Source organism: Ammodytes marinus, assembly GCF_949987685.1.
Source record: "Ammodytes marinus genome assembly, chromosome: 6".
Taxonomy (NCBI): domain Eukaryota; kingdom Metazoa; phylum Chordata; class Actinopteri; order Uranoscopiformes; family Ammodytidae; genus Ammodytes; species Ammodytes marinus.
Window position 1 is genome coordinate 7583846 of NC_137235.1, and position 17840 is coordinate 7601685.

At 39.7% G+C, this 17840-nt stretch overlaps 1 protein-coding gene across 1 annotated transcript in view; it reads left to right on the forward strand.

The window, feature by feature from the left end:
• sorbs2a (sorbin and SH3 domain containing 2a) overlaps nucleotides 1-17840 on the forward strand; it is a 50022-nt gene that overhangs the window by 16845 nt on the left and 15337 nt on the right. Inside the window, exons 3-13 of the mRNA XM_080029365.1 lie at nucleotides 1044-1099; nucleotides 4383-4409; nucleotides 4553-4674; nucleotides 6643-7050; nucleotides 8764-8890; nucleotides 9255-9430; nucleotides 11503-11569; nucleotides 12335-12385; nucleotides 12613-12814; nucleotides 13131-13245; nucleotides 16522-16593. Coding sequence (XP_079885491.1) covers nucleotides 1090-1099; nucleotides 4383-4409; nucleotides 4553-4674; nucleotides 6643-7050; nucleotides 8764-8890; nucleotides 9255-9430; nucleotides 11503-11569; nucleotides 12335-12385; nucleotides 12613-12814; nucleotides 13131-13245; nucleotides 16522-16593 — 1377 coding nt within the window. The 5' untranslated portion in view covers nucleotides 1044-1089. The remainder of the gene's footprint in view (nucleotides 1-1043; nucleotides 1100-4382; nucleotides 4410-4552; nucleotides 4675-6642; nucleotides 7051-8763; nucleotides 8891-9254; nucleotides 9431-11502; nucleotides 11570-12334; nucleotides 12386-12612; nucleotides 12815-13130; nucleotides 13246-16521; nucleotides 16594-17840) is intronic.

The window sequence follows — 17840 nt, forward strand, 5'->3', positions numbered from 1 at the left end:
GTCATCAAGTCTCTCCGTCAGCTGGGAGAAGTTATGTTCCCACATTTGGATTCCATGGGTTTAGGCTTTGGCTTACACGTCTTTTTGAACATGTCATTCAGTATGTGTTGATTTAACTTTGACTTTTTTGTACTGTAAGTGATATAGAACTGAATGTGTTAAAGGGACTGAGCTGGTAGTCCTGCTATTTACAGCTAACCTTCCACAGCTAAGATATTATTATAACTCTTTTGCAGCTTATATACTTGTTAGCTGCAGTCAATCTAAGACAGTTGAAGTACATTTCTATTGAGATCATGATTTAAAATCATTATTAAAAAATGAAGCACAGATTAAGATAAGTGTCAGATCATGTCAGATATCCATGTTTTTTTTGTCTCTTATAAATCATTTAGAATCAGTATCTCTTTGTCATTCATATCCACATCATGTTATCCTTGTATCCATTGGTGGCTAGTGACTTTTCCCGGCACACTTTGGGAAAGAGGCTGGGCACACCTTGAGTTGCGAATCAATCTGACGTCTAGGGACCATGCTAATGTCTTCTGGAATTGTGAATGTTATAGTCAGATTCAGATTATCGATTGGTTTGTCACATTTCATTTCGACAAAGGTCCACACTTCAGCCCATCCCAAGATTGGTAAAAATGGTGTGAAAGCAGTTAAAAATCGAGCTGACTTGCAGTCCTTGCAGTATGTCAGCATACAGCATTCCCACTCGTATGCATCATTAATCTCTCCAAACTTTCCTGCCAAAGAGATCTTATCTCTCTAAGTAGTGTGATTTGAATCAAAGTAAGGAATGCCCATCTGATCTAGTGGGCAGCAGGAAATGGCATATTTCCCAAATGTTTGCTTATATTTGAGATTTTAATGAAATATTAGAATGCCTCTTATAATTGCAACAACTCAATTATTTATTGGTTTAGTTTCAGGAAGATCCTTTTGTTCTTTCTGTTTTACAGGGTAAAACGGCTGTTCAAGACCACATTCATTGTTGAAAATGTATATTTATTTGAAATACTTTGTGTTTTGTTTTCCAGGAAAGTGTGTCCCCCTGCAGTAGATCAGTAAGAAGTGCCCTTCAATATGAATACAGGTAAACAAGTACACTCACAACCCATTTACTGAATAGGATTATTGGGGAATTATCCATTCTGTCCATGTCCCATGACATATTATTTTTGTTTGGCACAGTTGAATAGTTACATTTACATTTTTGCAATTTCTCTTGTATTTCTCTCAGTATAGACTAACTCATCATCAAACTGAATTGGATGTTTTACAATGATAAATGTATAGCCTAAATTTTCACATCTCAGACCACCTAGTTATTTTAATGCTATGTGCTATGGGTCATTTCCTCATACCACAGACATGAGTCTATAATTCTAACCCTGACCATGTTTCACCACTTCGGTGTTGGTCCATTCTCTGCCTGATTTATTGTGACCAAAAACTTTAATAAGTATCGTAAGCCCTTTGATTTAAATCACACTGATGTAGTCCTCCTCCACTTCATATCCAAAGCTCTGTCCTAAAGTTGGCAGTCATCCCAAACTGAAGTGTATATTTCAGCCTGAGAATCAATGATTGAGTAATTTGTCTTTGAGCCTTCTACACACACTGCACAACCCCACACAGTGTGGCTGCCAGTGGTAACTTAACTCATCTTGGAAACAAAAATAGCTTCGTCACATGTTGAAAGACCACCAAAGACACTACCAATATTAGACACAAACACAAAAGTAATTTAAAGGAGAAACAAAACATGTTTGACTCACATCTTAAATATTTCCTGTATTGTCCTATATAGCTTAATTTGTTAAGAACTGATTTGTTACAGAATCAGAAAGTGCCAGGTACTTGAATGATGAAAAAAATGTGTGGGGAAGCATTTGTTAAGAATATTAGTGTGTCCTTTTATCCGACTGAAAATGGTTAGGCTAGTTAATTCAACACAAAATCTTCAAACTTTACAATCAGGTTGTATAATTTAGCCGTACAACAGCTTTGTTGCATTTTATGAGCTTGTGCAGTAAAAATCGGGCTCTTTAAATGCATGTGCTTTGCTTCCACTTATTTGCATTACGTTTATGGCTGGACGCATTTTTGTGTGTGGTTGTGTGTGTATTGATGTCTATTTGTACGTGCATGTGCATGTGCTCTGCTGCTTCTATGATCATCACCCTGCCTGGCTATGATTTCTCAGATAGCGGAGGATGCGCTCGCAAAAGTGTGGGTTTGTCACTCATACTCTCTCCCATGAAGAGGGTCCAGAGCACACCAAATCTAGGCCCAGGTACTAACACTCACAAACACACTACAAATTAACAATCGTCTGAATTATAAGAGTTGCACACAAAGCTAGAAATGCAGGCCACTTCGGGTACTGACTGGACTAAACTGAAAGCAGCAAGGTAAGTCTTTAAAAGTGGCTTATTTTTTTTATTTTTTCATCATCAACCTGATATGGCTTGAGCATATTTGAACTACTTTTAAATGGGCTGAAGCTGCCTAAGTATGCTTAAGCAATGTGTGTGCTGCAGCGTGCTATTTTTTCTAATTATTTCATTGTGTGATGATTATTTTATTTCCTTATTCTTTTATTTCCTTTTGATCTATCTTTGTCTGTGTCTTATCGTGTTTGTGGGCTTGATTTTGCTCGTTAAATTGGCCATCATTCATTCTGTACATACCTGTTGTTGATGTTCACCTCCTTCCATTGGATAGCTCTCAGTCATATGTCATACTCTCACACTGCTGCATGTCATATCTCCCTTTGAATGGGTAGTTCAATCTGCTCTTCCTGTTGTCTACGTTTTGTATTCACTGTTTTTCCCAGCTCAGTATTTTACTATAACTGGTTCTCTTCTGTCAGCATTGATTGGTTAGCCATGGCACAGCTGCCTTGACCCTGAGCTCTTGGAGAACATGGACAAATGTTCTTGGGCGGACTTGTTTGTTGACATAAATGGCAACGTTCTACTTAATTAGTGTTTCAGTTTCATGTAATCAAACTTAAATGAGATCTGCTGTATGGTTAAGCCCCGTAATCCTAAAATTCTAGCCTATGTCTTGCCACATGTTATCTGGAATTAGAGGTCAAGTTAAGATGAGTTGAATTGTTTTTTTTTATGTAGCAGGGAGAAGAGCTGAACCTTAGGTACATGCTCTGCTTCCAGAAGCTACATTATGTCATCCCCAGCTGGTTATTTCTCTTCTCTGCTTATTGAGCGGTGTTAGCGCCTGAACAATGACAGCAACCAGGTTAACAGCTGCACTCATGTTTGCATTCTAGCACTGTCAGCTTCCTTTTAACAATAGTAGGGTGGTGTGTGTGAAAATCTGTTGTCAAGTAAAGAAGGTTAAGGAGCATGGCAGGACTGATCAAACAACCCTTCAGGGGACTGTAGCATCATATGTGTAGCCACTAGCATCATTATGAAAGAGACATGCAGACTTCTGAGGGACCCTAAGCCTTGGCAGGGACTATTGCTGTTCAGCATATTATTAAACTTGGATTCAACCCTCCAAAATCTGCAATGCTGTTAACGAGAAATACAGAAAGCCCCCTCGGCTATCATTCCAACACTGTAGACTAGAGAATGGAGGCTAAGGAGCCAATTCAGAGTGGTGTGTGTGCTGTGGAGTAAACCCTCTCCACTATGACGTAGTTAACAGAACCAGCAATTTGGGATCAGTTTAGAGCGGCATATTAAAAAATGTTCGGTTGAGATGAGTGTTAAAGCACTTTGGTTGAAGGATAATTCTGTTTTATTTAACAACCGTATACATTTACCATGAATGTGGGTATTGTGGCTCGCATCTCATGCTACATTTTCACTCGCCACCTACATTGTACAGATTTAAGGAAGCAGACTCAGGCAAGCATACAAGTATTTAAACCTCACACCAACCATGTGATGTTTGAAATCTGTAATGTGTTTGGCACCAACATCTCAATTGTTTGTTTGCCCTGTGATTTTGTGTAGTTTTCTTTTTTCTTTTAGTTGACAGGAAAGATACATTACCTGGAGGAAAATGTGGGGGCTGTAAACTAAAGGAGAATAATCTTTAGTAGTTTGAAGCAGTAGTAGTTGTTCACAAGATCACGAGACCGAGCACACATTTGATAGTTCTAGTGAGTTCTAAAATGTTAGAACAGCAGGTGATGTTTTGTATCACATTTGGATAAGTAAAGCACCTGCTCTTTGTCTACTCCCTTAACCTCATCATCAAGTCTTCTTTTGTCACACTAAACATTCTCACACTACTTTAGCTCGCTATAATTCTCTGCAGTAGTGAGGACATTTGTTTCAAGGGTGACTGATGTAATATTCAGTCATGTCACTTATTGCTGTGTCTTCTCTCTTCTCCAGGGAGTGATTCTCACTCATCAGACTTGGGTAAGTCTCAGTAAGAATTAAAGTGGGAAATCATGGCAATATTGCACATGACAAAATAATCTATGAAACACTCCTCAGGAGACCAGAAATTGTAATCAACACAGTGCAGTGTGCGATGTTAACACAATTGACGTTATCTACAGATTCTTGGCGGTCACACAGTGTAACAGATGGCCTTAAGAATGGAGACAACAGCAGCTCTCTTGCTGCCAAAGGTTTCCGCAGTGTCAGACCCAACCTACAGGACAAAAGGTCACCATCACAGGTAAATTGTCTCACACACCATACAGACGGATGTATTTTTTTGTGCTATTTTGAGTTTTAAAGCTATAGTGCGTAACTTCTGTTGCCCCCATGAGGAATTTTGAGTAATTACTACAACAATGTCACCGCATCTACATGAGGTAAGCCTTCGGTGATCGCGCATGGGATTTTATTTATTCTGTTGTACGTCCATGTTTTTTGTTAGCGGTAGAATGTACAACTGAAACATTTCTTGTGCGCTTGGGATTTTGTCAACCCCTGACCCTGGGGGTCAGGGGTTGACACCAGTTTGTCACCAGTTTGACACCAGTTTGTAAATGCTGCCATACTAAGAAATACAGACAGAAATTTGTGGAGCTAATAAGTTTAAAACTTTTCAACTTTTTAGTCGACTCGTTTGGCGATGGCTTGAATGTTACCGTAATGCATTTATATGATTAAGGCACGCACTATAGCTTTAAGAAAAACATGTGTTGCTTATAAAAGTCTATGTGGAAAATCGTATTCTTAATGACACTATAAACCATCCTAATTATGGAAATGTTAAACAGGGCCACACTCTATGAACTATGTGAAGTATGAAGTATGTACTGGTATTTGGAAAAACCTGATGATGATTTGTATCAAGCTTTGCACTGATGATTTTTTTTATTGTTGTGGCTTGAACTTCTCTTGGCTGTTTAATTCTAATTTACCAATAAGGATATGGATCACGTTCCATTGCCACCCCCCAGGAGAGAGAGTTTCCACTTAGCGCCCACTGGCACTAATCCACTACTAGACTACAGCTCCCTTGTTGCCCTGGCTAATGATTTTAGCCCTGGAATGCTAACCTTCACTCAGAATGAGAAAGCAACATTAAAAGAGTCCTACACTATGAGTAGCATGTCTTCTTACTCCCACTCAGAGACCAGTTCAAGCATAGTCCAACAGGCACACGAGTCCACCGTCCCAAACGATATTAACAACAGTAGTGCATCAACCACCGCTATACAGGCCCAGGAACGAAAGGTGTCTTCCCTCACATTTACACCTGTCACCATCCCTGACCCCCCAGCTCACTTCACCTCTTACTCTGACCCCCAACCTAAGAGCAAGACCATTGGTTCCCCTCCTCCCACTTCCCCACCTTCACAAAAGGATCCTACCCTGTCTCAGCCCCTGACACAGCCAGCATCGGTTTCTGTCCACTCCGAGAATCCAAAACATTGTGAGCCTCAATCTTCAAACAACACAGTGGAACTCAAGGTCCCAGATCAATCTCCAAATCAAAACCCACGTCCAGCTCCATCCCAGGTGGAGATACCACAGGCTCCTCCTGCAGTTCCACCAAGACCTTCTCCTGCAGAACTGTTGGTACATGACTGACTACATACTGTAACAATACAACTAACAAGAGCAATAATGCTGTCCATTCTAATGTTATGGTAATACCACATCCCTGGGTTTTTGTCTTGGTGACATCTAGAGTGATTAAAGGGTAACACACAGGCTACGTAACATCATTTGACTGCCATAGCACACATTAGACACAACACACAAACAGAGGTATTGAGATAAGCGTAGCTACAAAGTCCCCAAAAGAATACAATACATCGTATTTGGCTTGTGTGTGTTGCCCTTTATTTTGTTAGTCTCAACCAACCAAACTAATTGTGGTTCTACATGTGTGAACTTAAACCCTATGTGTGATAACCAACTGTTTCAGTTATTTTCTACCGATGTTACCTCCTTGTATTTGCTGCCTTCTACAGAGAACTAACAGAACCTCTTCATTCACAGCATTAAACATGTTTCAGAAGATGATGATGCTGCAGCCTCCTGACACAAATCATCTCACCTTCTGTTAAGCTCACGCGTTCCTTCCACAAATCCTTTTGTGACAACGTGGCTATTAATGAGTGCTATCACTAAGCAGTCTCCTCCTTTCCTCTTTTTCCAATCAACTCCCTCTCCCTCTCAACACCAGGGGCCTCCCTCCCCCGACCACACAGCACGGCACTGCCCCTACCGTTGCCACAGCTCAGACTCACTCGACTACCTGGCTATAAGCCTAATGCACAAGGCTCTATCGCCCACTCCGTACGTTCCTAGCAGAGCTGGTGCATTCAGGGGGCCTAGCCTTACCACGGTCGGCGGAGGCACGAGCATCGTTGGCTATGCGTCACCCTCGGCTTCCCCCGTGACGGTGTCCGCTCTCAGCCACTACTCCTCGTCCACAGTGGGTCCGCTGGATGAGCTGCAGATCTGTAGCCTGGATACACCTGGCGCCTCACCTACGCCATCACCCACCCTCAGCCATGTCTCCACCTACACATCCACTGCAGGCCCTGACGATGTGCTAACAACCTCTGCTGCAGCAGCCACTGTCACTAACGTAATTATCCCAACAAGTCACTGCTGTAACACACATCATTACCAAAGGCAAAATGGTTCCCTAACTTTCCCCAATCCATTTGGATGGCTGAAGCAAATCTTCGTAAAATGTTATTTCTACCGATCTTTACCTTTCACTAACCATCAACTACAACCTACCTGTCGGATTATCCCACTATGGTCCTGTCTTTTGCTGATGTGTCTGTACTCATTAGAACTCTAGCAACATGTGCTTTTCTCTGTTTCTCTCTATTATTCCTTTTTCTTTTGCCATCCAATATAATTACATTCCTCTCCTAAAGTACGGTTTCTATGAATAATTCATGATGAGACGAATATTTTGTTAAAGGATTTGTAGGAGGGTGATGTTGGAAGCTGTTGGCTGCAGGTAATTGGCATCTTGAAAGACTGCAGTTTTCCAGTGGGAGGGTTTCATATTTTAACATACAAAATGAATGTCTTATGTCAGCAGATGTAAGGAGATCCATTTTCTTTTGCACCTTGTCTTGCCAGTTGGAACAAGGTTAATAAGTAGATTAAATTGACATTTGGTACAGAGTACATTATTTAGTCTGACACTGGCTTCTCGTTAGCCAAGCAATTGGATCTATATGTGCTTCAATCAAAGTTACTTTGCATTGTCACTGTTGATTTTAAAACTCTTGCATCTTGCATCTTCCACCATTGCAATTATGTGAGAAATATCTTCACTGCATGGGGTTGTTCTTCCACAGATGCCATTTCGAACCTTAGTCCCACCTACAAAGGTGCTAATTATCTCGGTTGTTTCTCTAACCAAGAAAATATCAATTCACAATAGCAACGCCAGACTTTTGAAACAATGAACAGAATTTGAAATTTGATCAGTCATTCAAAGATCTATAACTAAGTTATAATGGCCAGCTTCAAAGTAATCTGCACAGAATCAGAATCAGAAAAAGATTTATTGCTAGGAAGGGTTTTACACCAACAAGGAATTTGATGCTTTCAGGGATGCTTTCAGACACAGTGTTGCTTGTAGGTCAGCCATGTTTTCGCAGAGCTCCTACCACAGAATCACTTTAGTTACATTTGTAAAACAGATGTAATTAGACTCTATGCGGCAAGTGTAGCTGGATTGTTTAAAATAGAAGGTATCGCTTCCGTCTTAAATACGCGAGACAGACAGCTGAAAAACACAGCTGTGGAGACATGTGCTAAATACTGTCAAGAGAGTGTTGTGTGTTGATTTAATGTGAATTGATCACTTCAGTTGCTGCGTTGGCAGATTAGATGGTAGTCGAAATCATATGTTCTTTTGTCATGTTGAATGGGAAAGTGTTCTCCAGAAGAGCCTCCCATTGTATCTGTATCGTGTCTATTTTTATGTAACAACTAATTTATGATGTAATGTATGTCAATCTGAAAGTGTTTGTTTACTATCACTGTTTTAATCTCTTCTGTCTGTTTCGATGTAACTAACTGTTATAACATTGTCACTTCAGATTCAGCATTTCCTTTGAATCACACTAGCCCCAATATTTGGCACAAGTTCCTTTAGCCTCTTAATTCATTTCTATAGCAATCTGATGACTAATGGATTTCTTAAACTAATCATTCTCTTCCTTTGCTAATCCTGTTTGACATTTACACCCAATAACATTTGTACATTTGCTGTAATTGCTGATTGGAAGTGACTAATTATCTTTGTTTTTGGCTTGTGGCTCACTCCTAGGGCCAGGTCCTCTCTCACGCAATGAATGGAAGTAGCAGCCATCCACAGAGGCCCCTCTCCCCCCCATCGTACCCTCCTCCCCCCACCTCATTCCACACTGGGCTCCACAGGCAGAGCAGGAGTTCTGGTGAGTCGCGCATCTTTTGTCCCTTTATTCGGGCCGAGGACACCACGAGGCGTAATAACAATGTACTGATACTGTAAACAGGCATGTTGCTAGCTACGGTGGGCCCCCTTTGTGAGCCTTGGCTGTGTATTAACACCAGATATTTTTTTAGCGCACACACATTCGGTCAGGTAGCGGATCGTGAGGAGATTCTCATCTAAAAGTGATTTTGCCTACAAGCGATCTCCAGAATCCACCTTTTAAATCTTAAAACATACCATAGAGCAGTCAACGTTCAAATGATTTACTGTTGATTTTATTTTTTATTTTTTTAATAGTAGTTAAAAATGACAGTGTTCTTCTCCTCTTCCTCCATCTTTTTCAGAGGGCAGTGAGTCATTTACAAGAGAGTCTGTGCTGTCGGGACGCACCAGCGTCAGCAGCACTGTGCCCATCGCCCGCTTCTCAGAAGAAGAGAAAAGGGTGTCTGTCATCAAAGCTCCTCATTATGAAGGAATCGGCCCTGTGGACGAGTCTGGCATTCCTATTGCTATCCGCACGGTGAGGTCTATCGTACACAGCGCTAAACACAAACTGACTCAGTTAGGCACTTAAGTTTTGCACAGGAGTGTCTGAACTATTTCTGTCTTCTTGATATGCGATCAGGCTCACGAGAGGTGATAACTTTCAGCTGTCGGCAGCTTTTGACCCGATATTAAAAGCCCTTTTCTGTCGCTCCCGCTACCTATCAGTATTTATTTTACTTTGCCTCTGTGTGCTAGTTATATGGATGAGCTCAGACTTTGCTCAGCTTACTGAAGGTCTTTGCTTTAGTAATGCAAGATCCTCATTGCTTACTTTTCAAAGTGGTTGTATGTGTGTTATCTCTGTTAAAGCTTTCCTCTATTAAAGGTGCAGTCAGCGATTCTGGAGATTGCTTGATGTCAAAATCACTTTGTCAAAATCAGTGAATCTCCTCATGATCCAGTATCTGTCCGTACTGTGTATGGGCTGAAGAATATATGGTGTTAATACACAGCTTAGGCTTTGTAAACTGGTATGTAAACTAAGGGCCACCGTAGCTAGCGACATCTCTGTTTACAGAGTATAGGCTGTGTATTGATACTGAATTTTTTTTCAGCACACATACAGTACGTACAGGTAGCGGATCGTGAGGAGATAGTCACTGATTTTGACAAAGTGATTTTGACACAAAGCATTCTCTACAATCGGTGACTCCACCTTTAACTGAATGATCCATTTAGTAAACAGCAGCATTTAGTGGCTGATATGTTGAACTGTAGAATGCACGAGTAATAGAAAGTTACAGGAAGAATGAGAGGCGGGCAATAAAAGCAAAGAGAAAAGGTGAAAATAAAAGAAAAAGCAGAATAGAAGAAAAACAGATGCTCCTTGCAGTGCAGACAAACATTTTTGCGGGCACTTAATTTGGTAACCGTGGAGAGTGAAGTGGTAATTGGTCCGTCTCTTAGCTGTGCCAGTGCTACATGCTCAGTCACACACAATACTTCACTGTGGAGCCAAGCGCCCTCGTCTCTGACCAGAGTCCAGACACAGTGTTTGGTGTTACTGAATAAAGAGAGGATTAAGTCTCTGCCATTTGATAGCTCTTTTTTGAAGTGGTTGTTAGATCTATACTGTACACACAAAGACACACATACCAGGGGTTTCTCCTGGATTTTCCAGACAGAGCACCAGGAGCTCCCACTTTGGTTTTGAAACAATGTGGCTTCTGTCGAAAACCAAACCTGCGGAAATTGATTTCTGAAGTATGCAGTAGCACAAACTCTCTCACACACAACAAACGGTCATAGATGTTTATCAAGTTATTATATGGCAAAATGACTGGATATTGTGGCAACTTTAATTCTGAATAGGTTGAAAAGCTGACATATCAACTGTACAACCATACACACTAGTATTGTTTCAACACTCTAATATTTTGTTAAACATGTACTCATTCAATAAAGATAATATATTGATTGCATTGATTGATTACAACAATACTTTTTTCGCTTAGTCACTGGGAACTTTCTTTCAGTCTTGATCATCTGTAATGACCTGTTTGCAAGCAAAACTGCATGTGTACATGAGGTTTAATTACGATGTATTAAAATTCATCAGGTTTGATTGGATCTTTCAAAAGAGAAGGTCATCTAGATGATATGGAGTGCTTTTGAAGTACTGTGTACAATGGCCTTCACATACACCACCCTAACTTGTGTTGTTTGATCAGGAGGATGAAACAAATACATTAGACCTGAGACATATTCTATGGAAATGTAAACACAGTTTTTGCCAACTGAAAACCAAATCCACATACTACCACGATGTTGCCCTGAAAGCTGCTAATTTATCGACATTTAATAAAAACCTGGTGTGGAAATTGTCTGTGAATACAGTGACTGTATAATTAATTTATTCAAGTCTCTCAGTTGAAGTTAACTTTCTGTGAGTGAAATATTGATCTCGAAAAGAAGGCTGAGAATGTGTTTTATTCACCACTCAGTAATGTCCTATAAAACTGAAGGAACCCTTGCTGCTTTCTAACTATCCATTTTATGTTGCATTTCACGGCACATAAAGCTTCATGGTTATTTCTCTCTCCACAGACGGTGGATAGGCCTAAGGATTGGTACAAAACTATGTTCAAACAGATCCACAAGGTCCACAAAGCAGGTAAGTCTGTACTGAATCTCACTGAACAGCAGAAATGTTCTTACTATTTTTTTGTTATGTGATTTGATGATCAGACATTTTCAACAGAATTGGTCATTCATGCATACTGCGTTTACAATTGTGTGTGTATGTGTGTGTGTATCTTTATGCGTCTCTGAATGTTAGCGAATTAAACCAAAAGACTCAAAGAACCTCAGAGCCAGAACTCATTAGAAGAGTCTGCAGAGGAGCAGGAATTGGGAGAAACCTCTAATAGACACAGAGCTGTCCTGGGAAATCTGCTCTAATTCTGCTGCTTGACAGAATCACACAGTCAGTACAAGGCTTGTTTGTTCATAACTGCTCAGGCTTCTTCTGCCGCAGTGCACACTCAAAACACACACACAAACACACTGTTTTTTTTCTAGATTGTGTGTGCCTAAAAAGGAGTTCATATGAGTTCATATCACTATGAATATTCACATATTTTCAAAGAAAGGCAGAAAACGGCAGCTTAGCATCAGCTAGAATGAAATACTCATGGTTACACTGCTTCTGTGAGGTGCTGTCGGCCTATACTTTAACCCAACATCTTGGAAAAACAATAGTTTGAAACATGCTGAGCCTTACGAATGAACAGAGAGGAAGTAGTTTATGCTGCTTTGAAATTACTTTGTAACTGTCTGCTGTTATCCACCAGAGAAGAAACTGCAAGCTTGTACCCTCAGTACCACTTAATATGTTTGTGCTTTTACTCCAATCAGTCTTTGTTCCTTTGTTCTACAGATGATGACTACTCCGACACGTACAATGCAACATATGCTTTCATAAACAATGGTGAGAGACTTTGTACGGTTAATAAAAATAGTGTGACATTCAATAGGTAATTTCTTCCCAACCCACTTGTCTCCTCCTGTCTGGCGTGATCTGCCTCACCCCCCACCCCTCCACCCCCCAACAATATATGTATGGCCGTTTTTCTTTTCTTTTTTAATAAAACTAAAACAAAAAATTATGCTCTGCCTCATTTCTTCTCACTCTGATTTTTCCTCTGTCCTCAACAGATGACTACAGCATGTCACAGAGCGCTACCATGTCCCACCCTGCTCCCCGCACACACACATACAGGCCGCTCGCCAAAAGCCCTTCGGACAACGGTGGGCATGTGGCCCCTCGAGAGCCGTCCCCTGTTCCCCCACCACCTCCACCCATGCCCTCTCTCCTCCAACTGAGGGCCAGAGACAGTGAAAAGGACTCATATGATCCGTAAGAGGAGCTTTGTCTTATCTCTTTGGTTTATTACATATCATTTGTCATAGAATCCTTGCATTAATATCAGTATTGTGAAAGCTATCAAAACCAAATTGAAACCGAGTCCTGTCATGTAAGTGACCTAACAAATGGGATGGATTCATTCCTATAATAGTCGTGTATTTATTGCTTTAACTCTTTTTGCTCACATGACTTCTTTTGAGCCACCTTGAATTATATTAATCAAACATGTTCTAAAAGTAAGGCTGTATAATTAACTACTGTAGTGTCAGGATGTCTTTTAAGAAACGTGTCTATTTTCTTGCACTAGGAACGAATGGGGGCCGCCCAACAGGAAAGTGGACACACGGAAATACCGTGCAGAGCCCAAGAGTATTTTTGAATATGAGCCTGGGAAGTCCTCTATTTTGTCGCACAATAGACCAGTGAGTATATTAAGAAAGCTTATTTGTATTTGATAATAATGAACTTTGACATTCTCCTTAAAAAAATCCACTGAAACGTTGGTAGCCATCTTTACATTACTGCCTTCCTTCATGCTGATTAACATGTCAATGTGGAAACCAGCTTAAGCTGTAAAGTCTTTTTCTTTACAACACTTAGAAGATGTAATGCTTGCTTCCTTAACTGGCTTTACACCAGCGTCTTTAAGGGAATATTTCTCTTATTGTGACAGTGAAAGGATTTATGTGACTATTTTTGGAGTTCATTGTGATGCTAAACAGAAGGTCCATTTCTAAATTGTTAAACAACTAAACTTTTAAGCTAAATTACATGAAATAAGATTGCAGAAATGGAGCTACAGTCCAAAAAACATCTGGATGGTGAAACTGACAAGAGAGATACAAACACATTGAGTTTCTTACTTACTAGTCTTTGTGGACATTACTATGTGGTTGATATATTTTCATATCATGGGCTCTTGCTTGAATTTCTTTCAGCCAGACACAGTGTGGGTGTTTAAAAGCGAAGGTTTCCAGTGCTGCATCCTCGAGTGATTGTACTGACCTTACTGTGCACTGTGTAGGTTGCAGACAGTAGAGAGAATGATCAGGACATGAGGTATCTGAGATAATGGACAAACCGTTATAGATCAGACATCAGTTCTGTGGGAAAAGACTTTTGTGCTGGTTTTTGCAGATGGTTAATTCAAGGACTCCAGAGCAGAGAGCTCTCTCAAGGACAAAAAATGCATCAGTCAGCTCCTGATAAGGCAATAAAAGAAGAAAGCTGTAGAGAGTAGAGAGGAGCCGGCACTGGTTAATCTGCTGTCTGAAACTCTTATATATAATGTTGACTGTTCCTAAAAAATTCTCCACTCTTTAAGGTAAGACATGGCAACCAAAAACAATGGTGGTCAAGTGTCTATTGATTCTATAATGAGTCATAAAATATTTTTCTAGCACTCTTGTTTTTTTCGATTTTTTTTATTTTCTGTTTATGCCTACAGTACATGCATGATTGGCAGTCTTCGCTCCAGGCCTCACTCTTTCAAAGTGTGACTAATTTTTCTTGAAGCCGAATTCTCTTATTAGCAAGAGAGACGTTGCTCCATAACACATACAAAACACCTCCTGGCAGTGTTTCATTTGGCGAGAAAAATCCAGCTCCATGTGGGAATAGGGTTGGAAAGAGCAGGCAGAGTAGTAAACAGGCACATCATCTATACAGTTAAAATAACAGTAATCATTTATGAAAATAAATAAGCCTCTTGACTGCAATGCATGCTTAAGTATATTAATGGAACCCAAAAGAGAAAGCTGTTCATGGGAGTTTAAATTGAGCAGAAAAAAAGAGTCGATGATTAACTTGCTGCACAGCGGTAACCATTGTTTTGGCTCAGCTGTCCCTGTGTAGCTTGTTGCATGTAGATACTTACATCCCAACTGACACATTTATTATTGGTTGATTTAATGTGAAAATATCTCTCTCTTTGTGTGATACAAAGGCAAAGCTGGTTGTTATAATCTGCAAATATAAACGTTTGCTTCCTTAATGTAATTTGTCCATCATTTACATGCAATGCATGCAACAATATTTATAGAATATACAGTATTGTTTCAGTCAATAACATTATGCAAACGCTAAGCCACTACTGGATGGCAGCTGACAAGTCGTAGTGTGAAAGACACATCTCTATTATACATAATTAGACATGATTGGTGCTGATTGGAATAACTTTGTGTGATGGAAGGTAATTTGCAAAAGGTCTTCCCACAACAAAGCAATTCACAGTGTTTTGCTATAGACATTAGAGGCATTAGCAGGATATAAAAGAGACACAAGACAATAAAAAGGGCCATAGCTAGGATTAAAAAGAAAAAGGACAGTCATTTCTTATTTTGAAATATGAGACGTAAGGACAAAACTGCAGTTCACCAGTTTATAGCACTGTCCTTCCTTCTCTAAGTAATTGATAAAAGCACACAACAGCTCAAAAACCATATTATGTAATAGTGTCATGCTAACAGCTATAAGGGATTTCACGATTTCAATCAAGACCATTTTTGACAATTAAATGAGCATCAGTGGGATACCATATTGCTCATGCCAATGTAGAAGTGAAACGTACTGTACACCCATGTGAATAACCCCTCATTTGTTTTCAAAACACACTCTACTCCTGAAAAGTAATTTATTGATGCGTTGAGAATGTTACCTTTGTCTGCCACTCTCATACCGTATTTAGTATTCTGTACACTGAGCCTACACAGAGCTGTGAATAATGAGGTTACGTGTTAGATTGCACTTAGAAAAGTAACATGCTGATTTTCATTATCTGTCACTTGTGCTACGGCTTAGAATAAAGCAGTGACATGGGAATTCACCGCCCTGTTAAATGTTATGGATATTAATTTAAAGGTGTTTATGCATATTAAGTCCGTTACCTTATGGAGATGGCAGGTAGCGCAGTCATTTTAAGGGGTATAAGGGAGATGTCGCTGTAGCAGAAGTCAGCATTGTACTGTTGCAGAGGGGGCCTTTTACTACTGATTTGCGGACTGATACACTGCACTGCACCAACATGGCCGAACTACACTTGAAAAAAGTGCAAAAATAAAAGGCTGTCTGCTGGTGCAGTGCAGCTTATCAGTCTGCAAATCAGCAGTGAAAAAATCCTAAATTTAGCGTACAAATTGAATGGATATTTAGTTTTTAGGTAAGCATTGATATACATAGCGGCATCTGCAACAGTATAATGCTGACTTCTGCTTTGGCTACGTTTCCCTCAAACTTATTTAAATGACTTCGCTGATAGCCATCTTCATAAGGTAAAAGTAGGTAACTTACTACTTAAAAATTACTGAACTCTCCCTTAAATGAAAATCAATTCGAAAGTTTATAGGTGTTGAAATTGTCTGCCTGTGCAAATTTGATTATTTAGTGTATTCAAGTTTAATTACTGTCTGATGATATGTACTGTTGTACTCTGCCTAAAAAATTGTTTGGATTCCCTAAAGTTTAAGAATAACTTTCAAACCAGTTAAAGTAGTTAAGAAAACATATTTTTTTGATCAATAGTAAATGCATCACTGCTTTCATCCCAATGAGCCAGTCTTGATCTTCATCCTGTGCCCATCTCCCTGTGCCCACCTTTGCCCATTCCTAACCATGAGGTCCATGTCTCTCTTTGTGTGTGACTTCTTTCCACACTTCCTTTCTTCTTTCTTCTTCTCTCTGTCACTGTCATGATTTCCCAGAACTATGATGACATAGATTTAGAGAACGAGCCTTGGTATAAGTTCTTTTCCGAACTGGAGTTTGGGCGGCCGGTAAGTCAGGGCCGTAGCTACTCCTACAACCACAACTGTGCCATAGGCATACACCCACTTTCTCCACCCCACCCATTAAAAAAAATTGTATCCACCAATAGAATTGGGTGGGGCTAGTTGTTTGGGCATGTGGTACTTGTGGGTGCTGTGACCCCCCCTCCCCTCACCTCTGTGACAGGCTGTCATGTCTATGCGTTGCTGGGTTCTTTGGTCTGGTGGCTAGCAGGCACTGACATGTCCACACACCAATTATTATCATTTAAATTTGTATTTATGTTGGTTCATTATTGCATCTTTCTGAAACATAAGCAGGAATATATGATCAAAGGCAATGTGCTCCATAGGCACATGGATGACTTGACTTTGTCAAACTGCACAGAACAACCAATAGTTTTATTGATATATAGGTGCATCTCAAACATTTGAATTTCAATGAATAGTAAAAATGTTTTCCGTAATTTTATCAAAAAGTGACAAATTTATAAAGATGCATTACAAAAAGTAAAATTAATGTAGAATAGACATACATTTCAGATGGTCGACATTTCTGTATAATTTATCCTTTTTTTGATTTAAGGTAATATCATTTTTTTATTCCATGAGTTGTATAGCCGTATTCATCAAAATTTAAACAAAATAAAGAACTGACATATTTTGGTTTGTGTAATAAACTAGATTTATGAAAGTTTCACTTTTTGAATAAACTTTTCCATGATATTCAAAATTTGAGATGCACCTGTATATTCAATACATTAGTTACCTAATGAAAATAATGAGGAATAACATTCTGAGTCTGTGTAGTTTATTTAACCTCTTTCACATGCTAGATGTATCAATTATTCAGCCATTTATTAGCCTTTATTCATTTTGCGAGTATTTTTTTATATTCTGGAACACTCTTCTTATCTTTAAGCTAAATGATTTAGTGCCATCTGTTGGCTGTAGGAGGTAATTACGTCCTAGTGGCTCAGGGCAGAGATTGATTCTAGCCACAGATCTGGGACCAAATTACCCCAACCTGACTGATTGACAAAGTGTCACAGGACATGCCTCTGCCAATGCCAGAGCATGACATCAGGTGATCATCTTTTGGGCTTATTCAAAATGTTCAGGTGAAAATGTCACATCTCGAGCTAACATGGCTTCCCAGAGTCATGTTGGGCCGTGTATTGAGATTTCTACCTGAAATATTTTGAATGTTTCACCTCACTGAATGAGCCTGTAGAGTGTAGATAGTGGTTTTCCTA